Source organism: Ciconia boyciana, chromosome 5 (genome assembly GCF_034638445.1).
Source record: "Ciconia boyciana chromosome 5, ASM3463844v1, whole genome shotgun sequence".
NCBI classification, from domain to species: Eukaryota; Metazoa; Chordata; class Aves; order Ciconiiformes; family Ciconiidae; genus Ciconia; species Ciconia boyciana.
The window spans coordinates 37,779,541-37,804,939 of NC_132938.1; the positions used below are offsets into that span (position 1 = coordinate 37,779,541).

Below are 25,399 nucleotides of genomic sequence, written 5' to 3' on the forward strand. Positions count from 1 at the left end.
TTACCTCCCCTGCACTTGAATGCCAACATTTTGCTTCACCTTTGAGAACTGGACTCGTGGCAATTTGTTTCACTGCCAAAACTGAATGCCATTGGTATGGTTTTCATTTTCTCTTGGGCTTCTTTCACAAATGAATTGGCAGGTGTATTATCCCACTGTGCTACGCAATGACATGCCTATGAACCAGAACTACAAGGGTGAGCTCCAGAGGCATGGCTTCCTTTTCCTCTTCCTTAGCCATGTGAGACAGCTGCTATAGCTAGGTACAAGTATGTTGTTCTTAAGCAGCAGCTACTGTGCATAATCATTCTTCCTTCTTGGAAAAAATCCATTCTTCTTGCAGAGCAAGTGGTAGAGAGGAATATAAGGTGCATGACAGCATTCCCTCCTTTCTCGTCCCAAAGGAAGATATAAAATACTTTAAGATTTAAAATGGCATGTTACCTCTTAGAAGTTGAGTGGTCTGAAATTACTTACCTTCTGTTGATATACTGCCTAGGCCTTATTTTAAAGAACTGAGTTCAGTTCTAATAGTAAGTCAGACCTCTGATGTGGTCTTGAAATGGTCTCCTGGCAACCCAATTTTAAATGCTTAATCTGTGTTGTCTTTACCAAATGGCTGTCATAAATCATAGTTTGCTTCCTACTTATATTTCACTCACTATATAGGAAGAAGACATGCCAACAAAATGGTAAAGACATATGTTAGAGGAATATGCCATACACATGCACACACAATTAAACCCTTTCTACCAGAAATAAGTATTAGTACAATTTTTATTTAAAATAAAAAAGAAAGAAGATCCTAGGACTGTGCTAACTTATGGTAGAATAATTTATAACAAGATTCAAAATCAGGTGTGTGAATTCAGTACCAGAAACAAAAACAGTGAAAGAAAGCAGAAGATTAGTCTTTTATCCCGATTCATTCCAATGCATTCCAGGCTAAACCCAACAGTTTAAAGTCCACAGAAAAGAGCAATTAGGAAGGAAAAGCAGCCAATAAATGAAGTAATAAAGGCAAGTACTTCCAGCTCTACAGTAAGGCTGTCTGCGGTAAATATTCTGTGGTTGTTGGATGGCAATACCTACAGGAATGTATTTACATTTCCTCTCACTTAATGAGAATGCAGTAGATACCACGCATGCTTGCGTGCTTACCCGAAGCTTTCGGCCAAACACGTTGACTTTTCCCTGGGCTTGCTCTTTCCGGAATCGCCACTCCACCAGGTTCTGCCCGTTCTCCCCCGGGAGGGTCATGTTTCTCTTTGCCACTGTTGGGTTGGCAGTGCCAGCCAACACATGCGGCTCTGTCTGATAGTGTGAGTCCAGGCCGCTGGCGTACAGGATTCTCAGTGAGCCATCATAACCAATCTGGTAGCTATTTCTTAACTGATCTGAAAAGGCAAAAAAGAGAAGCACAGGTTACCTACATGGGTTAAGAGTCTGCCTTTTGTCCTGCACACTTTATACAATATGTGCATGTAAGATCTTGACTTCACATAACTGACCCAATGGTAATAAACACCCAGGGTGAGACTGGTAAGAATATCTGTATCACATGAGAGCACCAATGCCTCTGGGACCCATCTTCAAAGTCGCTTAAACACTTAAGAAAATCCCACCCTCAGAGTATATTCTTTGGACTGGCATAAAACACATTTTCTGCTGTTTCATTAGGCATTTTTTGCCTAATCCTAAGCATACTGTGACTACTGACTTTTGCAAGGATGTGGCTGCTGGGACGTCACATGCTATTTTAAAGCTGAAATCACACTTCACGCTATTTCTGCACCTATTTCCCTTTCAATCCATTTCTCTCTCCTTTCCAAGATTCCCTTTTAATGCAAAGTTAGGTATTCTGACTGTTTCCCATAGCTGTTTACAAAAGCTATTTGGTTAGAAAACATACTTAATTCTACTTTCATTGCAACTCCTGCTTTCCCTGAACAGTTCTTTCTCTATATGTATAAAACCACGTATGTATCACCCCTTCCTCCAAACACTATGCCTCTAAAGTTTCCCTCTAACGCATCTGATTGGAGCTGCTTGTACCATAAGAAAACAGTTTTCAGGTCAGCATCTGCTGAGAAATCTTTTGTTTACAGTACCTTGAACCATGGTATAGAAAGAATCAATGGATGATAAGTTGGAAGTGATGCTGACATCTTCCTCTCTGCTGGATGACTCAATGTCCACTGTAATGGCCCTTTCCATTTCCCCATGAAGGTTAGTGACAACTCCAGTTGGGAATGTAACGTTTGTTAGACGACCCTCGCTATCGTAGCTAAAAAAAAAAAACAGAAAAAAACCCCTCTAGACATGATACATAGCAGGAACAAATTGTTTTCATTTACAAGTAAAATGAACAAAAATACCAGCTACTCATATTGTTAAGGCACGTTTGCTTTTTGTGCATGGGATAGGCACAGCAAAGACTTCAAACGTGCTTTGAAGTAGTCAAAAGACTGCTTAACATACAGGAGCCTCAATGGTGATAGCAAGAGCAAACAGATGGATCTTCAGCTCTGCATATTATTCTTTGAAGTGTGACCAGATCCTGCTGCACATCTAATTCACCATTTCAAAGGGAGCATATTTATCGGTGCTAAATTCCGTAGCATTCGGTACTCACTCCCTATTATTGGACTAGATTTTGCTGTTATTGTAGGAATCCTCAAATTTTTTCATAAAAAGGGTATCTTAATAAGAGAGTCTCTTGGGCCTTTCCTATTCAATAATTATGCAGACCACCTGCCCTCCTGTTCCTGAGTGCTTAACATCCCTTGTATTATTAAGAGAAAGAATCTGGGGTAATATTTAATCTACTTAAGCTGTTTGTAGCTGGAAATCAGAACCGCTAGCATATATAACTCGTTAACTGCCTGTGGATCATAGTTTGAGAACTGTGGCATAAACCATGCAGGAGATGCTTTTTTTTTTCCCTGGCTCCACTGAAATTTCTCTAAACCAAGGGCTATATATCCACTTAATATGAATAGGTAGATACAATTTCTGTAATTGAAGTAGACCTATGACTTCTAAACTCTGTCTTTTCCTATGCTGTATTAGGTATACTCCAGCTATTAATGCCATTGGTATGAGACCTGAGACCCATGCTCATATCCAAACATGCATTGTGGTCACAGTATAGAGAGGTAAGTCATTATGTGAGCTTCAGGTCATAAAACTGCCTTTAAGATAGCTCTTCCAGTACTACAGCCTGGATTCGTCAGCCTAGGTGTTCAGCTGAGGCTCCTCGTTTAGAAATATAGCCTGCCTGTACCTGCAACGGAGAGAAACAGGTAACCAAAGGGTGATTCAGCCCACTGATGACCTGTTTGCTCTCAGGACTTTTCCATCCCTCTCCCATGACCGTGTAGTGGGAAGCTGAAGGAAGCTTTAGCCTCTTAAAGTAACTAGAACATGACCCTGCAGGTCCACACAGTGCGCTAGACACTTCATGCTTACAATTATCGTCAAAATCGCTCCTCCTGGGAAGGAAACGCGAAAACCAAAAAAACCTCCCAAAAGCCCCAAGCATATCACTGAGGCTACAGAAACTTTTTTTCTTAAATTGAGAGAATTAATTCCAAACAGTTTTAACCCACAACACACTAACTTTCTCTGAACAGCATGAGTACTGCACAGCATTGCTGTAACTGAAAGGATTAGGTTAAGAAATGTTTTTTTCCAGTTTGCTTACTCTGTAGATTTGACAGCTTTTTGCATACAGTCATTTCCATCCTTTTAACACAGTTGATTTCCTTTGTTTATATGAGACTTTCACTTAGCAACAGGAAAAAGAAAAGAATGTTTAAAAATCAGAAACCATACTGCAAGCCAGGGAAATCAAGTGGGGAAACTTATTTCTTGACATTAAGTACATTTCAAGATAATGGGGTTTCTTCCACTGTGTTTCTAGCCCTAATTTTAGCTCTTTTTCACATACTGGACTTGGCAAGCCAAGATACTGCATTTATGCGGGAAACCGAAACAAACATACCAACGTTCCTTGTGCATGAATGCGACTGCTAGCCTATTCATGACCTTCAGTCTCATTCCTCAGTTCCATAAATTTATTTTCTTTTCATGCACAACTTCCCTTTTCAACTTCCAGGGGAACGTATATTGTCCAATTAGTGTCCTTTTCTATTTTCTGCTTTATGTTTGAAAATGGTATCAAATTATTTTGTTGGGAATTACTTGCGTCCTTTGCTTCCAGTAGCCAAGTACTGGTCTTTATTTCAAACAATGCTTACTAAAGCCAGAGAAGGTAAGATTTCCCCTTAAGAAGCCCTTTTCACCCTTTGAACCACAATATCTGTAAGAAATTAATTATCATTATTTCTGAGTATACCACTTGAACTGGAAAACGCTACACATCAGTAGTATTCAGTACAGTGTGTGGCTTCACTGCAGTATGCAGTGCTCAACATTGCTATTCTTGTTTTATGCATTCTTGCTTCCACATTATTATTTTTTGACTCCGTGCCTATAGGTCCTGAACTGGTCTCTTCTTTCACAAATACATGAAAGCACATCACGAGCCTGAGATAAGCAGCTAATATTATTACAGTGGGGAAGAGTTCAAAGATCAGCAAAAAATCATGCTATACATTCATGTTCTTAAAAACATGACTTTAAAGCTGAAAGAATCTTAAAAGCCACGATTGCTTGGTTCAGGCGTCCTAGTGCAAGAAGAAAATGTGACTGAGATGTGAAAGGTAAGAATAGGATTTCTCTTATAGCCAGGAACAAAAAGAAAGAAGGGAAATTGGTCTTTCTACAATTTACTACATATTCCATTTTATGATGGGTTGTAATGTGTGTCCTTCATTTTGTTCACAGCACATCGAATGCTAAACTTCCTTTATACTTGATATCTTTTTGTCCACAATGAAAGCCTTATCAATGCTCAGCATAGCAACATCACTCATACCTTTGGGCATTCCTCTGCCATTTTTCTTATTACATCCAAGTATCCTTGCATTCTGCTGCCAAGGTGAATTTATTCATCCAAGATTGTCAGTTTTAGACTGAGAGATTTCTTTTATCTGCCTAGTGTTCTAATATTGAAATTGCCCTAGAAGGAGTGAGATCTAAAGTCCAGTGGGCGAGCGCCTATATTTGGCATTTCACAGCCTCTTTGATCTTTTCATCCAAACACAAGCTCAGGCACACGTGCTACCGTGGAGCCCTCTGATCTTCCTCCTATGCCAGGCTCCGCAGCAAAGCCATTCAACTAACCTCTTCAGTTCCTCAGGAGCAAGTCGCACATAAACTTTTCAAGAACCTAAAACGGAAATTTGCTCACTGGGTGTGACCTTGTGTGCGTTAATCCCATCAACTCATTTCCATTCGCATTAATGAAATTCCTATTTGGTCAATAACTACAGAAGACAGCAGCAGGGGCAGCTGCCACCACCACTAGCTGAAGTTCCCCTTAGATCAAATTCTTTTTCTTCTTTAGGATGATCTGCCACTGCCAGATAGTTTTTCCCTTCTGCGGTGAGAATTTCTCAGAGATAATGATTATCAGCTTCCCAGATTCTTGACCTTTTGCTCTTCACCTGCTGGAAGTCTCTCTTCTATTGTTCATCTCCTTTAGTTTTAATTACATTCCTTCCCAGACCATTTTCTGTTCTAGTCTATGTAGGACACTTCACTTTGTAGTGATAACTTCCTGGTAAGCCTTGCCGCAGATGGAAATGCCCTACTTTCTTTATTTCTGACTTGTTTCTCATGTGCATTGTATCTTAGTTTGGAGCACACTTAGCTCAACCCCAACTTGCAGAGCGTTATTAATGTTTTATATTGGAAGTTACATCAACATAAAATAGGGAGCTGTAGAAATGAAGTGTATAGTAAAGGTTGCTGCTAAAGCCAATTGCTAAGTTATGACTGATACTGTTTTTCCACAGGCCTCTGCAGCACATTCCTTTAATAAAATAAATTCTGTAATTTTTTTTTTTTTGCTATTGTAAACATGTCAGGTTGAAGAGCAAGGCATGCCGGTTCCTGCACATTTCAGCTAACAAGACATACAGCGCAAATGCGTATTATGTACTTCTTTAAAGACTGGTTACAGTTTATACTGTTAGTTGGGATACTGTAATAGAGAAATGAGGCATTAATGCATTTCGTAATATAGACATGTATAATTTTGACAGTGAAATGAAAAGTACTGTTACGTTCTCGCTCAACACACATCAGGCATTTCCTCTATGCATCTCGAATTATCAAGAGTGGATAAAAAATTTATGGAACACTACCCTACTTGTTTCAAGCTATTCGTGGGAAGCCTTATATACCAGGTGCTGCTTCTTGGCAGGTGAGAACAGAAGGTTCAAAGTTGACTTTCAGAAGTGCAGTGTGCTGTTGTTTTAGGTGGGTAGTCACTAAGTTGACACATACTGAAAAATCTGTCCTAACCTGGCAATGACATGTCTCCTTCAGCTTCTTGAGGCCATTAAGTTCACATTTACACAGAAGACTGTCATCTTTAACATTGAAGAGTGTTGGTTTGCAAATACATTCTTTCACTTGTATTCGGCCTCCCATAGCATACTGCAAGTTTAGTCCCTGCCAAATAGTGAATTCACAGTTGGAAAACTACAGTAAAGAGAAGCCACCTTAAGTCACCTTGATAGGGTATCACTGCGTTGTTAAACCAGTAACAAAATAGTTATGTTGCTGATCAAAAGGAAACAAAAACGTAGTTTATGTACCATCACTTTCATTATCATTTCATCACCTGTATGGAGCCCTCCTGTCCTCCGCTGGTTTAAAATAGGGCACGGCAACTTACTGGGAGCTCTAGTTCTGGCCATCTTTAACCATCATGTGGGTTGTTGAAAGAGAGGAAAAGACTCTTAACTTCAACAACATGGAATTTCTTTTTTTACCCCCTTTACTCCATTTCTGAGTTGCTTTCCCCATTTTGATTTTTGCTTTTTTGCTTTTTATTTGTCTGAAGAATGACTGAATGTCCCTGTTAAGAATGAACAAAGTGAAAATAACCTACAGATGCATGGATAGACAAATGATTTCTCCTTTTTTTTGGCTTTTATTCTTAGTGTAATTGAAATACATACTTCAGTGGATCCATAACTACTCATTTATAACCAGGCTTTTTAAAAATAATATTAATTGAAATATTGTATAATTGAAATAATAATAATCATAGTCCTTTATTTCCACACAGTTTATTTGACATCTTAAAAGGTTTAGCATCTTGCTTGTGAATTCACAGTACATCAGGAAACCCAAAATATTAAGTTATAACTTCCTTTTGAGATATAACAGATATATTTTTTTAAAAATGGAACCATAAACAATAAGATAGCTGTATGTCTTGCTAATATTGTTTTGTTTTGCTTAACAAAAAGGAAGCAAATATGTCACAAATGACAATTTGATGTATGTTAGTAGGCTTGTAAATTATGACAAGTGGACTGATTTTTTTTTTTTAAACTTGACTATTGTCTAACAAGGGTAACATTTTTCCTTTGTTCTTATCTAAAATATTGTTAAACATGAGAAAAAAAATTCAATATTCTTTCCAGTCTTACAGAATTTTAAATATATGAAAAAAAGCTTCCTTCCCTCCTTTTCCTTTTCCCTCTCCCTCTCCTTTTCCCTTTCCTTTCTGCTGTGCCTAGCTCTGAGAAAATTGTGGATGAATAGGAATTACAGAAAATACATCCAGGAGTGATTCTAGGAAGGAGCTAAAGTAAACTGCAGCCCAAAGTCCAACTCTGGACAGGAATTTATCTACCTACTTGTTTTTGTAATGGAATTTGGGCAGAAAATGCAAACTCACAAAACCACAGAGGCTGGAAGGACATTAAAATATTAGTATCAGCTAAATTTGTCTGTCCTGCTCAACAAAGTGTCAGAGAACTCAAGCTTAAATTCGAGCAGCTGGTCTGCTATTCCTGTCCCTTTATCTGATGGCTGCTTTCCATGGAGAAAGAGTCTTTATCCTGTTTTCATCTGGGAAAGTCTTATGCAACTGTTTGCACAGCTGGTTAAATAATTCAGGTAATGGTCTTTTAACTTAGCAACATGATCAGGACAAATTTTTCAGCCCAGGTTTAATGAAGAAATTTCCTCAGCTGGAAAGTGATTGACAATTTCTCTTTTCACTTTCTCCTGTTATAACTGCAGCTTTTGAGGCTTTTTTTTTGTGTGTCTATTTTGTCAAAACGTTAAAAGGATAGTTTTCGGTCTTTTTTTGTAAACTGGCATTCAGCACACCTGACGTGAACAATTCACCTAAATAGGCCATTCTTGACAGCCATAACTCATCTGCAAAACAAGAGGCACACTCTAAATGAAAATCACTGCAGGAGATGTGTCTGTTGGAAAGGGAGCTCAAAGAAATGAATCAACACCTTCCCTTGTGATAGCTCGCTCACTTCCATACGGAGAAGTTTTTGATGCTCATTTTCCACTTCATTGCACAACCAGGCAAACAAGCGCGAGTTCAGGGCTTGTGCTGCAGTAAGATTGACCACCTTCACTGCCTAATCCAAAATGACTTCCAGAGACAAGTATTTGGGGGGAGCGGTGCTTTGCAGTGAAAGAAGCAATATGTGAATTTATCATGCCAGGGCCGCTTCTTTACTTTTTGCCAGAAGACTGCCAAACTTTTCACTCATTGCTGTACAGTGTTGGAATCCTCCCACACTTGTGCTGTTTGCTGCGATAAGTACCTCCCATGTGTATTCTTTTTTTGGAGGATTGTAAGGATATTGTAAGGATTCACAAAAACAAGAATTCTTTCATAACTTGCATTTCTGACACGCAGCTTACATGCACAAGAACCTGCACAAATAAATAGCGTTAATGATGATGGTGCTTTCTGAAAAGCTGGAAGAACAACTCCGGTGTACATGCAAGGGGGAGGAGCGCACTGGGAGCAGTGGGATGGAGGCGGTGTGGCTTAAATGAGAGGTGTTACCTGGGGATGGAGCAGCTTCCCAGGCCTGGGGCTGCTCCTCAGCAGCGCATACCCTTTTGACCTGAGTGCAGCCAATTCAAGACTGATTGAAGGGGGCTTGTCCTTACGAAGATGAGACTAAATTACAGTAGCCAGGCTTTTATCTACAGGACCTCCACATTCATCTCCCGCTTTCCAACTTCCCTCTAATGGGAATTCACTGCTCCCGAGCCCCGCGGGGTCCGCAGGGGCCACACTCTGTTTTTTTCCGGGGTGTGCAGAGCGAGCTCCTGCCCCGCAGCAGCTTCCCGCGCCGTGTCTTTAATCTCAGGGCTCCCTGAGGCTGCTGGCTTGTTTCTGTGTCACTTCCCTGCCCCCCCCCAGCTCATCTATTACTGTACAAATAAACTGTGTGCCTTGTCGATATAAATACCAGACTATGGCCTTTCAAATAAAAGAAATGTTGGTGTATATATACTTTGTATGACAGATTGTCCCTTGCTGTAAGGTCTGCTTACACTATCAGAGCTGAGTGCATAGGCCTTTAGTGGAAAAAGGACGTAAGGCTGGTCTGTTTGGCCAGGCATTTTGTTCACAGAATAAGCTGTAATGTTGCTTTTTTCCCCTTAATTTTTTTTTTTCCATTTTGAAATCTAAAAACTCTATGAGGGTGTTTTTACAGGGTCACAAAAAGGAGACATAATGAACTTATTAAATTGTATTATGGTTGAAAAGCAAATTTAGCAAAAGGAAAGCAAAATTATATGGGTGTATATTTTTTTCTTTTAGGACAGTGAAATACCAAGATGGTAAAGAAATACTGCTAGATTCAGGTTCTATGGTTAATTTAGAATAACATTCTTATTCCTTTGGAGCACGAGTCACACCCAACCCATGCAGGCTCCAGAAGTGACAGGCTCTCCCCTCTTTGGAGGGACTTAGGTAGGACTTTCAACTGCATGTGCCTTGTAGGCTCCCTGAAGAGCTGATCAGTCTGGCCTCACTGGGGACATCAAGGAAGACCAACTCTCTTGATGAGGCTTGAAAATGAGGACTCTGTGTTCGAATACAGCATGACTGGAAATAGAGCGCTGCCTTTTCACGTGCAGTCCGGAGCTGCCCTGCCACCCTCACCACACCAGGTCCTCCGTGAAGTGAGTGTAAAGGAGAGTGAGCTAGCTTGGCTACAGCCTCCCTGACTTCTGTTTGACAAAGAAGATTAACATGGGACAAGAATATTAACATGTCAATAACTCAACAAATTGTATTATTAAGTCCCTGATAAAGCCAGAAGTGAAACAGATACTTTCAGGAGCCTGATCAGAACTGACTGGATTGACAATGCAGGACATTCATGTCATTAATAGGAACAATACTATTTTTTTGCTGAACTATCCTTACTGCTAAGTGCTTTCCAAAACCACAGAGACATCCATGCTGATTTTCTTGACAGAAATCAAAGCACTTCTTCCTTTCTCATACATGTAAGATGTAATAATGTTGATATGTGTCTTCAGCATTGCTGTTTTGATATTATTACCTATTCAATGGTTTCTCAGTTCTGCTTTTATTACTTAACCTAGTTCTAAGGACAAGGAACAGTAAACATTCAAGAATGAAGAGATGGGTAAATATACCAGTAGTATATCTTGTCTCTCTATTAGACAAGATATACTACTGGTATCAGAGCAATTAGGGGACACACTACAGTTCTCTAAAAAATTTCACATTGATATCTAATGGTATCTATTAATGGATTATTTTTAACATGGCTGCTTTGTTATTAAGTAGGATGAATCTGAACCAGCAAGTTTGTGTGCTTCCCTGTCAGCACAAGTCTTACAAGGCTAAAGTATATAACAGCACGTTGTATTCTAATTATGAAATTTACTGTAAAGTTGAGTTACAGTCTCAGTTTAGAAAATTGTGAGATCACAACCTCTATTCTTAGTAAAAGGAAGTTGAAGTTAGAAATTTTAAAAATGTATTTAACGATTTCTCTAAAGAAGAAACATGGTAAGTATGGTCAGCAAGCACAACTGTCACTAAGCTCCTCTCAGAAATTGCACGTTGCATGAAATGTGGTTACGTATTCGTGTAGTATTGATGTATCTAAGGGAAGGTTTAAAAAACCACATCATTCTTCAGCTTGTGGCCATTCACAAATCAAACATGTCAGCTTGATATTTTTCCCTACAAGTTCTCTTTGGGTAGGGGGGATACTTATCTTGCTTGAATAGAGGAAAGTGTTTTAATCGCCTTTTGGCCAGCCTTGCCTCCATGGGTCTACATGAAATAGTGGGAGAGGGTTACGCCTACTAGAGTTTCAAGTCGCGCTATGCTGAGAGGAGGAGAAGCACCAAATCTTGACTAACAGAGAACCAGCTAGTCCCTGAAATGTGCTTTAGGAGCGAAATATATGTATTGCATGCTGGATTGAGACAGGCAATGTGGATAAAGAGGCACTTAGGAAAGGACTGGATATCTCAAAAATATTCCCAAAAAGGCAGTTCAGAGATGGTTAAGAATGAAGAGAGTATGTCTTTTGTCGCTTGAGCAAATATAATATGGGAAGATTAAAGACATTGCACTTGTAAGCCATGGTTTGCAATCAAGGGCTCATGTGATGCCACAAAAGTCAATGCAAGAATATGAAAACTGGCTGAACAAAACTGTTTTAATGAGTAAGGTTAATTACTTTATAGCCACTACGTTTTAGACTGATGAAGCAAGAAGCAGCAGCAATAAAAGCAGAAGGTATAGAAGGTTGTTGGTAGTAAAAAGATAAAAATATCCAAAAAGCACTATGATACCAAGGACATTCAGAGAATGCTCTTTAGAGGTGATAATAAATCCAGATTACTATTTTGTACAAAGCTCTGGTATTTGTAAGAAGACCGAATCAAATTAGAATGAAAGCCCCAAAATTGCAAGACAAAAGAAGACTAGGCATTTTTAGATATTCATATTACTGAAACATAAATGTGATAGAAAAAAGGAACACAAATAGAAACACAAATGTTATAGGAAAATAAAACCCCACAAATGTTACAGGAAATGGTATAGAAATATTAATTATGAAAACTGAATTGTGAATGTCTTAATGTAAAGACGTAAAAGTGCAAGTGATTTGACACTACTATTGGGGGATAATTTTTATCTGATAAAAATTAAATACTTGCTTTTTTCTAAATGAAATATTTCAGTAGAAGTTCCATAGAATTTTTACAAGCCAAATCTCAGTATTTCCAAGTCAGACTCCACCAGCAATGCATTAAGATGAAGCAAGAGGAAAACTGCAAAATATCATCTGTTCCCTGTTGCCAGATGCCGACAGTTACAGATGATGTGCCTGGTACGTGGGGAAACTAAACAAGTCCAGGCCAGAGGCAGTGTCTTACTCTGCATCACACAGTTTTAAGGAAGCCACAGCACTGAATGCATTGTTAATAAAGGTGTAATATGCAAAGGGTGCTACTCTGCAGCATGCAGTGAAAATAGATTTTTACCTGCCATTCTCTCTAGTCTATAAAATTATTGTAAGGATTTCACATTCTGTGATTTCACCACCTTTCCAGAATGGCTAGAAAGCTTGTTAATTTAACCGTGGGAGCAAAGTAAACTTGTAAGGGCTCTGCTTGCTAATGTCACTCTCTTTGATTTCTGTTGCATTCCCTTGGAGACAAGAATTGAGCGGGAGAGGGAGGAGGGGAAGGAGAAGACAAATGAGCTCAGGGCATGAAGTGCCTGGGGAAACATTGGATGGACTGTCAAGAGATACAAGAGGGGATTGAGAAGAAATGCACCACTGGGAAAGGAAAAGGCAGGGAAGCCAAACACGCCTTAGAGAAATCATAGGAGACATGGAAAGGAGCAAGATACAAGGTAAGAAAGTAAGGAAACGTAGTAGGAGGGCAAGGTCTGGAGAGCAAAAAAGAGACATGGAAGAAAGGCAGTGGATTTGCAGGGAGGAGGAGGAGGCATCTTAGTGTGGATCAGATCTCTGCCTGCTGATACTGCTCCTGAAAGGAGAGGAAGACAAGAGGAGATAAGGCAGGAAAGAGATAAGAAACAGCGGCTATTGGAATTAATTCACGGCTAAGGGAGGCAAGTTATCAGAGTTTAACCAAAGGGTTTAGAGGAGGCCAAAGGAGAGCACATGCAGCCTGCACCTTCCAGGGGTGCTGTAAGATGGAGGAACAGTTGTGTCTTTACAGAGGAGCCTGCAGAAGCACCTGGGCTGGGACCACAGAGGGATGGATCCCAGACGCGTGACACTGGGCTGACCACGATCTGTCCTAAACCACCTCTAAGGACTATGTGGCTGTCAGAGATCACCCGAGTGCCAAGCACACCAGTGCGCACGTAGACTGCACCTTAGCAGCGCAGCCCAACCTCAGCAGGTGCTGCCCAGACACCTAAGGCTGTCTTCTTGCCCTGGAGGGATGCTCCCTTGCAGAGCAGCCTCTACCAGTTCCTCGAGCAACCTGAGGAACACGAAGCAGCCGGAGGCTGGCAGGGCGGCAGGCCAAGGATTCAACCAAAGGACTTTGCTGTAATGTCCCAGCTGAAGTTACACAAAGTAGTTGTGGAGCGAGCTGAATGAGAGCGGCACGGTCGTGACAGCCACTCAAGCGTGTGCTCAGCTTCCAGCCGGCTCCCAGGGAGTGACCTGGGATAGTGAGATGATTCAGAAGAAGTGGGGCTGAACAAAGTGCTTGGGACCTTCTCAGAGGGCTGCCTTAACGCTTCTGGTCAGATTAAGTATCATGAGTAACAGCAGCTTTTTCACTGGAATAATTTGCCCTCTTGAGCATTGTCAAACGTTCAATTAATAGTGAGCTTTTTACCCATTTTCAGCTGAATTTAAAACCTGGCTGGCAAGTGCTGGCATGCCAGGGCTTTGATGGAGACCTGACATTGCAGGCTGGGGAGGTGTGTCTCAGCCTCCTACATGACTGAGCGATTGCACAGGGGCACTTCAGGGCTTTTTAGGAGTTTACTTCTGATACTTCAAAAACTTAGGTCCAGAGAAAATGCTCCTTCTGTGCACCTGGCTTAGCTCTCTGTGTGTGAAAGCAGAATGGAAACTGCTGCACAAAAATAATGTAACTTAGGCTAGCTAGGAAGTGTCACTTCCAAAATGCTAATATGCATATAATTAGTTCAACTTTAAGATTTATCTGTTTAAATGTTCATATTATGCATACATAATATGCAGTTGTAGTTAATAGTTTCCAGCTCAGATAATTCACAATTTTAGAACTACAGAATTTGATTAGGCTGATTACTTTTATACCTTGTTTAATATTATAATTTCATTATAAAACCTAATCTGGAGGACTTTTAGCTTCATATGGCTCCACTGGTTTTTTAGCGTGCGTGTATTTTCAATCCTTTTTGTGAATGCTCTGTTAATATCTTTTTTATTCAGCAAGTTTTTAGACCTTCGATAACAGTTACTACGAATTTTAATAACAGTACTTTACAAAAGTTCACATTCTTGAAATATAAAATGTCAATTTTGATTAGCAGACCATAACCCTTAAAAAATAGGAATTTAGAAATCCATTTTGCCATAAAGATATTAAAAAAATCAAAGTCTGTAAACAAATACAGAAAAGAGATTATATGATATCCTAAATAATTCAAGTTAGTACTTACAATTTTCACTGTAAAAAACACAAAGAGTGTAAAAAAAATATTTCCTGTATGTCAGTCCTTCCCTTCTTCAGGCAAAGTGGAGACTAAATAAAATAAACTCTAGATTAATTAGCATCCAGACTAAATTAAAAAGTAAACTTCTTTTGGATCTGATATTAGTGCGATTTAGTCTGTGGAAAAAAGCCATGAAAAGAAACAAGTCCAAATGCTTTAATATGTGCCAGAGCAGTGATTGCCAATTTTTGGGATGCAATGTTTTTTCAAAGATTTCATCTTTTCACTAAAAAGTTGTTCTAAAAAAGGAAAAAAAAATTAAATACTTTTCTTAAAGCTGCTCTCAAATCACTGAGAACTCAGCTGAAATGATCTAAGGTCTTTGGATCCATGCTCCGGTTATACAAACAGATTTGCACAAGAGAATAGTTAACGAAGCTATTACTGAATTGGCTCCAAAGACTGATCTTTTTATTACTAAAAACACAGTATTTTTACTCCAATGTATCTTCTGCCATTTAAACAGATGTGTGACAACCAAAGGGTGAAACAACCCAGTTATGCTCAGAGTTAGTTGAAAAATGACATTTCTAGTCCATTGGAAATTCTGACAGTGGAAAAGTTTTAACTCTGAGTGGGAAGAAAGTCTAAATTCAGTGTGTAATATAAATTCTATCCCCTTCCCAAAATATTTTGAGAATCTGAATAATACAATGGAGTAAATAAAATACAGAAATAAACTCTGATATTAAAGGAAAATTCATCCAGCAATGAAACGGAAATATTTTGCTATTACTAGAATAGAACAAGGACATCAGAATGATTTGTTCTCCTTATTTCTTATTCCTCACCTGATGGTTGAGGGAAACCTTTCCATTTTAACAAGACTCCATTTTTTTCAACAGAACACTCTTCAGCTGAAAATTTTTTAACCCACGCTACCTACAAACACGAATATGCAAAAGCTGGGAGAGAGATACACACACGTACACCATGTCACCCCCACGTAAGCCCTTATACCATACACATGGTTTCCATCTGTTTTGGCAATAGTAGCAGAAGCCTCTGGAAACCCAGCCTAGTCAGATTTAACGTTACAAATCATCAGCACTGAAAAGCAAAGTCACAATAATCTTTGCTGATCCTAGAATAAAAAATGGCAAAATAGTCATGTTTATATCTCCTTTTTCTTCAAAAGGGAAATATACAGGCACAATTTGGTGCATGGGGATTTGATGTTAAAAAGAAGTAAGCAGCTATGATGCCCGATGGATGTTTTTAAGAATGCTGTTTTGGCAAGAAAAGTAACACGGTGCTTTTTTTCATTTATTCCCTGTAGCTTTACATAATCAGTGCAATTTTTTATTTTTGGTATTAACTTTTACAGAGCATCATAGAAAACATGACTGGAAGGGACCTTGAGAGGTCATGCGGTCCAACCCCTACCCCAAGGCAGGATCTGCTCTTCCTGCGTTAGTCCTGAAAGATGTCTAATCTGTTCTTAAAGACAGTCTGTGAAGGGCAAGGGGTCACTATCGTTGTCTGTCTGCTCCAGGGCTCCAAAATCTTCACCGTGAAGTTTGTCCAAATGTCTAATCTGAATTTTCCTTGTTGCAATTAAACAGATTACTTCTTCACCATGGCTACGGGGAGGAGATTAAGATCTTTGCTTCTGCAAAAGCCTCACACACTTGCAAATTTGGGGTGAGTGAAATTGCCTAGCTTTCTCCGCAATTATTTCAGCCTGGGAATTCTAACGAGACATTGGTCGGAGGTAATTGTTTGGGAAATGCGTAAACAGCAGCTTGGAAATAATACTAATACTTACTGAGGGGAATAGCCTGCCCTTTGGGTTCTCTGTAAGCCAGCTGGATATAACCTAACCCAGACCAGAAAGTCGGCATGAAAGCAGATCAGGTGTGAAAGATGGCTTTATACAGACTCAGTAAATAACAATGTACTTCATGACACACAGTACCCCAAATTCTCCCTATGATGAAAAATACAGACCTATCAACCACTTAATGGTGAATATAATACCCACTTTTTTTGCAATCACGCAGACGCCATTAAGATGCATTCAGGAGCCATCAGCTACTTCTGCAGTGCACCACAGTAGGCTACACAAAAACTACAGGCAACGTGGTGAGAAATTACTGCCCTGATTAAAACTCGAGGTCCTCAATTAGCCAGTATGAATGCCAGCATGATTTAAAGTGCTTGCTGTACCCAGCAGATGCCTTAATTTCAGTAAGGGACATCACTATCCACCAAATTGACTGCCTCGCCCAACTCGCCTGCTGGAAACAAGTGGTTGTGTGTGTCACAGTTAAACACCGAATTTACTCTGTGGAAATGGATGACTCTTCCCAGCCCATCCAAAGCTGTGCTTTGGTCTCTCAGCATACAGGACAGGGCTAACTCACAAGAAGGAGAACGTGTTCCCTCCCAACCGAACAGTTTCTCATTCCTCTGTGTATCCTCGCTGTGCTTCTGTGTCCTCTTGGCAGGACCTAAAAAGATATGCAGCGGATGCACCAATGCCCAATTAAATATTACAGACGTGCGCTAATGCTTTGGGAACGTGCCCGCTACCAAAGCCCTGCCAATTTACAGATTATTGTAAGAATACCTTAAAACTGGCAGCAGCACCATTCCACCTGCTGTCTTTGTTAGGGATCGGCATTTCTAGCCCTGTCTCCACTTCAGGACACAATACGCAGTGAAGCAGCACCTGCTGCTCTCCTGTCTCTGACGGGCATATGTAAAGGCTGGAGAGTAGACACAAGTGCTCAGAGTCCTCCTGCACACTGCCTCAGCCAAATGTGCGCTGACAGAAATGTGAAGTTATCTCAGAACACAGATGTTTGGCTTTGCTGCCACTGCCTGACACTGGCACTTTATTTTCTTTATCATGTGTGTTGAATTGAAAGCTTTTTTTTAGGCCCTGACCTTGGCAGCAGTTGCTACTGCATTTCATCATAAAGATAGGAGAAAAGAAGAGGAAAAAAAAAAAAGAAAAAGAAGAGGGACTTACTGGATTTTCATGATGCCCTTTGTAATTCTGAATACTTCAGCTGAGGGCCCTTTAACACTTTCACTTATCATACTAACTCTACATCTTCCACTCCTTCATAGACACATCTTTACCCAACCCGAGCATGTCTTTCATGTCATTTAAAAATACACATATTTTTCCAGTCGACAGAGATGACTGAAAAAAATCTGTGCTAATTCTACATCGATCTTTTTTGCAAGAAATTGTTGGTGTTTTAAGCTGCATTTTTGTTACACTTTGTTTGGTGTATCTGTTTGTAGTTCAGCTCATTTGGGGATGAAGTTGCCTATGAAACCTGTACATGATCTCTCAGGTTCTACTAGTTTATCTATAAATTGTCATGACCTTCCTTAGTCAATATAATTGAGGATTCTGTAAAACGTTTTGCTAATCTGGTGGTTATGAACAGGCATTGATGACTTAATGACTGTAACACAGGGTAAAGCAATTCACTGAAAAGATTTTTTCTGAGGCTGGTAAAATTACAAGTCCTACTGTTCCACCGAAACCTCTCGCTGTTGTGCTTGCACCTGTACACCACACGTTGCTTGTGGTCTCTGTGTTTTCAGTTTATTCCTACAGGAATGACACTTCCCCCCACAGCCCACATTTCTTTTCTCAGCTTCCTCTGCCCGGGTCCACCTGTGTGAAAGCCTGCTGTCTCATCCAGGAGATCCTTCCTGCGTATTCGCCACTCAGTGAAACACAACCTTTTACAACTTCAAAAAAATATGCCTTTTTTTTGGGTGAAAGACTAAGCAGACATGCTTTTACTTAGAAAAAAGAAAGAAAAAGATATTGAGCAGTGAAGACAAATTTCTTGTCAGTATTTGCTGCGGAACAATGTCAATCTAATGAGCAAATGGGATGAAAATCTAGTTTTTGATGCAAATCTACAAAATTGTAGTTGTCTGACTTACAGCTTTCTTGACAAGAGTGAGATGTCTCACTATTATTTCAAGATACAAAACAGAAATTCAAAATAATGAATTTAAAATTATTCAGACCCAATGTTTAGAAGAATTCAGACAGAGGAAGACAGCATGGGAAACAAAAAGTATCTTTCTGTGCTTTTTGTTATCAAGGGCCATCTTTACAGGTACTTCATCAGTCTCCAGAAATATTTCAAATGGTACTGTATAACTCAATAAAACTATAAGGCATCTGACTTTATTTTATTACTTACTCAAAAAAAGTGGTCCATCCAGTCTCATCGCTTTTAGTTGCCAGAAGTCCACTGTTGCCATGATAGGTAAATAAGACAAGCTCCTGCCCTTGTGCAGTCATGCTTTTCAAACATCCATTAGTGCCTATCGTCAACCAGATCACTTGGTTATCAGGAGAGACCACTCTTACTGGCATTCGGTTGGGATCCCGTCTGATACGAAGAGTGTTCCCATTGCTATCCGTTACCGCAGTAATATCATTATCATTACTGTAGCTAAAATTGTACAGATAGTCTCCGGTGACTAAACTCACAGTGTACTGGTGAGTACCGTTGACATCAAAGATATAAAGCTCTTGGTCAGTTGGAGAAGCAACTTCATAAAAGTTCATTGAATTCAGTAAGGGTTTGTTCTTTGACACAGCCCGAATCCGAATATTTCCCAGATCAGCAATATACAGTGTGCCATCCGGAGATACAGCTAAGGAGGAAGGGGCATTAAGTTTGGCATCTTTAGCATAGCCATCTCCATTTTGGTAACAGTCACAGTTGACATCATTTTTGCAATCGCACTCTGAGGGTATTCCAGCAACTAATGAGATCTCTCCATCAGTTGTGACCTGTCTTATCCTATTAATCTTTTTTTCATCAGTTTCTGTAATGTAAAGTACCCCACTGTAGGACACGGCAATGGCAGTTGCTGACTCTAGCGTAGTCTGTACAGCATGCTTTCCCACCGTGTACTCCACTCCGGGAACCTGGCAATGCATTGGCCTCCCCGCAGCAATGCGAACCTGACGGTTTTCAGTGATCTGCAAAACTACGTTGTTATCCAAAACATAAATGGAGTTATCCATTGGGTTGATAGCTAAATCTGTAGGCCATTCCAGACGGACCTTAACAAAGAGAAGTGTTTTGTTAAACAGGTAACTAGTGCAGATTAAATGAATTAATTCACCTTCAGTATTAGACACTGCTGTAAGGATATTTTTCATCTGCTGTAATCAATCACGACAGAAAGACTTGTATGAAAATACACGCAGCAAACTAAAGCTTTTCAGGGAGGCAAGGGGAACAATGTTCAGACATCTATTCTATTGAAAAAAAGCCAGTTGCATTGGAACTATAATACAGGTTGAATTTCCCCTCCAATAAATGCTATACTTTTCTGTATCACAAATGTCAAAGTCTAAATACATACTTTAAGGACAGTACTCATCTTTTATTCTTGGAATGCCAAAAATAACTTACTACCTTCCAGATTACAAAACACCGTACTGTACTTCATTTTTAAACACACCACTAGTGATGTCCCTTCTTACCTACACAAGCTTCTTGAGACAAATAGAAAAATATGTTCTTTTCTATATATTCTCTCATTCACTCTAGTAGGCTAAGGATGTTAGGGATTCAGAAAGCATCAACATGCCAAGATAGTTCTAACAGATCTGCCATTCTCCCAGTATTTACTACCAGACTTAATGTTTCCTGCTGATAGTTTTGCTGTTCTAAACTAAACTGAACTTTATGGGCAGAAAAATTGAATACAGCAGCATTTATAGCTAACAGAATACACTGTGATACATGCCCTTGGAATAGGTTTCTTTCTCTCCAAATTCTGCTGTTAAATATCCATTACGCACTCCACTCAGTTTAATTTTAAGGGGCAAGAAAGCTGCATTTGCATTTCTGGCCCCAGCTCAGCTTTCCGAATTAGCAGCAGCTAAAACGTACCTGGCTGATGTGCATGCTGGTATCACAGGTTAGAGGTCGTGCTGAGGTCAGGTCATTGGAGCCAAGCAAGGTCGATATTATTCCGTTCTGATCCACTTTTCTGATCATGGTTCCATCAACAAAGTAGATTAACCCGTTCTTGTCGATTGCTATTCCTTTAGTGAAGAGAATAAAAATTAGTTTCTTGTACTAGCAGCGAATATATTATCCATAACTAAGGGTGTAAGTGGTATGTATCTAGTGGAAATTAAGGGCAGAAAATATGGTCTTGGGCAGTAGGTAGTAGAACAGCTTGTAAACATATTTTGCATAATAAACCAACAGTCAGTATTGAAGTCTACTACTGTTGATCACATTTGCTGTTCATTAGCTGTTGTGTGTTGAGAAGGGCCTAGCTTTTAAGTTAACCTGAGAAATGGGATAAGTGGGACCAAAAGCAACACCGTTGCCTGCCAAACACATAATCTAAATGAGCATTTAAAAATGCTCAATAACCATGAAAGCCAAATATTTCCTAAAAAGTCAACCCAGGTGCCCTGTAGCTCTCCTCCTCAATGGTCTTTCCAGTTGGAAAAAATTACTCAAAACCACATTTTTGAGCCAACTACTGGGTTCAGTAATTAAACACAATCACACCCCTGTCTCTGAACTTTTGTATTATTTTGAAAGTTAAGGAAGGATAACTCTTTTTACCTTTAGGGCTCATGAGAGTTGCCTCCACCGCCTTGCCTCCATCACCACACCTTGCCTCATCAAATGGTAGGCACTGCTCCCCTGTTCCTCCTATTACCTCAGCATTTTTGGTCAGGTCTTTCGCACCCGTGAGCGACTTGGGCCGATAAATCCTGCGTGTGTTTGTGTCGGAAACGTACAAATCTCCCGTCACAGGGTCAGTTGCAAGGTAGTATCTGTGAGCTGGGTTGTTGCTGTAAAATGGAATTAAACATTGCATATTATGTAATTAATTGCACCTAACATTGGATCAAGAAGAAAAGGCTTTAGTTCATATGCAGTGTGTAGTAAGGCATAAATAGTTAAAAACCAGGGTGATGCTCTAGGCATACCCAGCACAGGTCATGGGGCCCCAAAACCTTTCTTGGTTCTCATTTCTTGCCTTGTCACAGGCAGTCCAATTTAGACTACTAGTCCTTTTGGGACAGAAGACCCATTTTGTCCGTGATGCTCACAGGCCTGTTCTATGCTCTGTAATTAGAGACAGCTCCTGTCTCTGTAATAGGCCAAATCAAAATACTGGAGTCTAAAAACTCCCAGGCTTTCTGGGAACCTTGATCCAGTTCCAAACTTTGCAGCAGGACCCCAGCCCTTGCTTACACTTTGTTGCTGTTATCATCCTATCTGTTTTATTATGGTTTCTGTAAGGCTGCTGGGGTCCGTGGTTTATATAATTCATAAACAGATAAGGTAGAGTTCTTATTATTAGTTCACAGGCAAGAGATAAGACATCCTTCATAAGTATTTGTTTAATCCACTGCTCTCAAAGACGTGATACGCATGATTTAGTGCATTAGGAAATGTCATCTTTTCCACCAGAGCACTGAGCAGAGCTTTTCCGTTCTTCTTAACTCAGCATCATATTTCAAATAACTGTACACATTGGCACAAAACTGCTAACTATGCCAACACAGTCTTTATTACAGTCAAAATATATATTGCTAACCATTTTCCCAGAAACGTACATTTTGCCTCTCCACTGGTGCCACATAATTGAGAATTACTGTCTTTTCTCCCCTGCTGGTGAAAAAAACAGCCCTGGAGAGTACCTTTTGGGTTGATATATTATGATGTAGAAACTTAACCCACTGCAGTTGGGATTCCTGACCTAATTTATGGCATGAAGAGCTGAAATAAGGTCATGTAAATACAGGAGGTAATTTCAGATGCTCTCCTAATGGATTGAAGCAGAGTGTCAGAACAGTCAGTCCCACTTCTGATGTTTGCAAAAGCGCTGCTTAAACAGATCTACCAGTCTTGGTGATAGCCAAACATCTGTTCGCAGAACGCTATACTTCACGTTTTGTAAATACATAACTGTGCTAATGTAACACATTTTTATGTACTGACACTTGGAAAAAGCAACAAGAGACCAACAGGAACAACTTGTGAACAAATTATGTCTTTTAGCAGGGACAGATTTTTATAGCTATCCAATTACAAAAACACAGAAAAAATGTGTTGCATAATTAGGATTTTCTTTGGTTTTAAGACTTTTAGCATGCTGGTTCAGAACGAAGAAACCAAGTGAAGCAGACTAATGAAATCAAATACATAGTGATTAGCACCTCTTAAAAAGCTCTGCTATAGAGCTGAGTGTTGTACAGCATGTCTGAAAACAATTAAAGGTAGGCTTACTTTAAATCTCTGTCTGTTAGAAATCTATTATTGCCAATGTGCTAAATAGTTGAAAGGTATTTTCGAAACCTTAATTTACACAGAGATCATTTAATATGATCACTATGTAGTGTACGAATTATTTATACCTCTATAGACTGCAAATTAAATTACACCCATTCACATGATTACTTTGGTCTTTAAGAAACTTTGCAGACACTTCAAATATAAACACATTGCAAAATGTGAAATGTGCAATTAAATTTTATTTAAATGTAATTTAAAATAAAGTCCTTTCTTATCCTACTAAAATCTAAAATAAACTACTTCTCTTCAACTCATCTAACATTGCCTCAGTCATATTTTTCAATTGTTGGAATAAAGACTCATCAAATCACTAACTAAATAATTTATGCCTAACACAATTATTTCTTTCTAAAAAGAATTTTTAAAGCTGTTTTCTTCATAAATATGAAAACCTTTCTATGTTTTAATTAATTCAATAAAAATGACAAAGCTCTTCTTATTTGGGATGAGTTGTCATAGTGAGTAGTGTATCCTCATCAAAACAAAAAAATTCAGCTGATAATTGAAGGATGTTTTCTCATTTTATAAAAAAAAACCAACAGTTGGGAGTGCATAGGATATTACTATTGAATCAATAAAAACTCTCCAGTTTGTCATACGTAGATGTCTAATGGCTCCTTTCTGAGATAATACAACAGGCTTAACCAGCGTTTCTTTACAAGCGGAGGTTAAAAAGCTGAGGTAGCTTTAGCTGATAGAAAAACCTCATTAATTCACAGGAGCAAGGCACAGTTTGAGGAACTGAGTAACTGTCCAGTGAAAACCACGTTTGTTTTCTAGCCAGAAAACATCTATGCGCACTATGCAGACCTCAAAAATAGTACAGGGATAAGCAGCCAGCAGCTGGAAGCTGCACAGAGTTTATTCTATTTCATTGTAGCTTGAAATAATATTAAGCTTCTGCCTTCTACCAATAACAACAAACGCAAAGTAAAATCCACAGTCAGTGACTTCTTGACTCATTCAGTATCGCCTAATTGCTGTCAGTAGCTCTGAAAAACATGCAGTTACATACCGACATGGGCTCCTATAAAGACAAATGACTACAAATTAACTTGTTCTGTCTATGCCAAATAGTAGTAACAGTGCTTCAAATTTGAAGTGCACACACACGTGGGCAAACACACACACACAGAGCTGTAATGATCTATTTCCCATTGCATAATTTTATCTTGCTTACACTGATCTTTTAATTCTTCAGCTGTCAGATCACCTGCATTACTCTCCATGCACGAATTTTTAAAAAATACTCTTCCTGCTTCAGTCCTCCTCTCTCTCCCATCCGCTCTGTGCCTTCTAAACCATATACCCTCAAAGCTGTTTTTAGGTTTTGCTAAACTTTTTTCTGTCTCTCTACAGACTTGGGATACCGCCATAGCCTACAAATGACCTCCCTGTCTTCAAAGTCCTTCTAAAAATTACTTCTTCCATGAATGCCTATCAGCATTAATCACCCACAGGCAGCAGTGTGTATAAAGACATCAGTTCAGCTTTGAGATTGAAAAAATGTTAGGTCACTGGTACATGAGAGGATAAATTTGATATGCATTGTCTCTCTAATTTAGAGTACAGGCTCCTTGAGGTGGGAGGCACAGCACTCGCTGTGCTGAAGCACTGTGTTTATAGGTGAGGAAAGTTCAATGCTTGAACAGGTAATAGATCTGAACTAGTATTTAGCCTCGTTCATTAGTTTTACTTGGGGAATGCATATTTTAGTGCATTTTCTTAGTTTCGATATCTAGTAATTATATATTGCAAAAATATATACATTGTTGAGGCTGTTTTCCAAACCACAATTTAAATAGAAATCTCCTCAGCATTTCACAGGGCTCTGCACGACTTCACACAGGCAAAAGAAGCTATCTGGTCTCATGGTGTGTCCTTAAGCTGGGGAACCCATGGCCACAGGATTTGGTGGATCCTAAAAGTTTACATGTGTTAAATAAAAATCAGCTAAATTAATAGAATAAAAAGCTGTCAGGCGATATTAAGCATAAAGATGCCACTCTTGGCTTAGGAAGCCCCTGAGCAGCAAACCCCTAAGGCTAAGAGTGGACACTGGGAAAATGTTTTAAGATGGGAAAGACGACTCAAACTCTTAGTAGACCATGTCAGGCTGCACCGTGGGCTCCACACTGCCTGCCCACTGGCTCCACAACCGCTCCTGCAGAGCCAGTTCTCCACGGTCCTCTACGCCTCCTTCTGCCTCCGGAGGAACCCCCACTTACAGCCAATATACGAGCCCATGAAAATGCTGTTACATTAATTTGTGCAATATGATTGCAATTTCGCTACCCAGAGCTTCTGCATGTGTAGGCATGAATAAAGGATAAAAGCTTCAATGTTCTCCCCCACCAACTTTTCTTACATGCAGAGATCTAGTTTCTGAAACGCCGCAGTT

The 25,399-nt window shown here is 39.5% G+C and overlaps 1 protein-coding gene across 9 annotated transcripts in view; it reads right to left on the bottom strand.

The window, feature by feature from the left end:
* TENM3 (teneurin transmembrane protein 3) overlaps nt 1-25,399 on the bottom strand; it is a 503,184-nt gene that overhangs the window by 17,717 nt on the left and 460,068 nt on the right. For all 9 annotated transcript variants that reach the window (XM_072861207.1, XM_072861209.1, XM_072861205.1 and 6 more), the window contains 5 exons: nt 21,256-21,488; nt 20,563-20,717; nt 18,850-19,724; nt 2,112-2,287; nt 1,162-1,397 (listed from right to left, as the gene is read on the bottom strand). In XM_072861207.1, the coding sequence (XP_072717308.1) occupies nt 1,162-1,397; nt 2,112-2,287; nt 18,850-19,724; nt 20,563-20,717; nt 21,256-21,488 (1,675 nt within the window). The remainder of the gene's footprint in view (nt 1-1,161; nt 1,398-2,111; nt 2,288-18,849; nt 19,725-20,562; nt 20,718-21,255; nt 21,489-25,399) is intronic.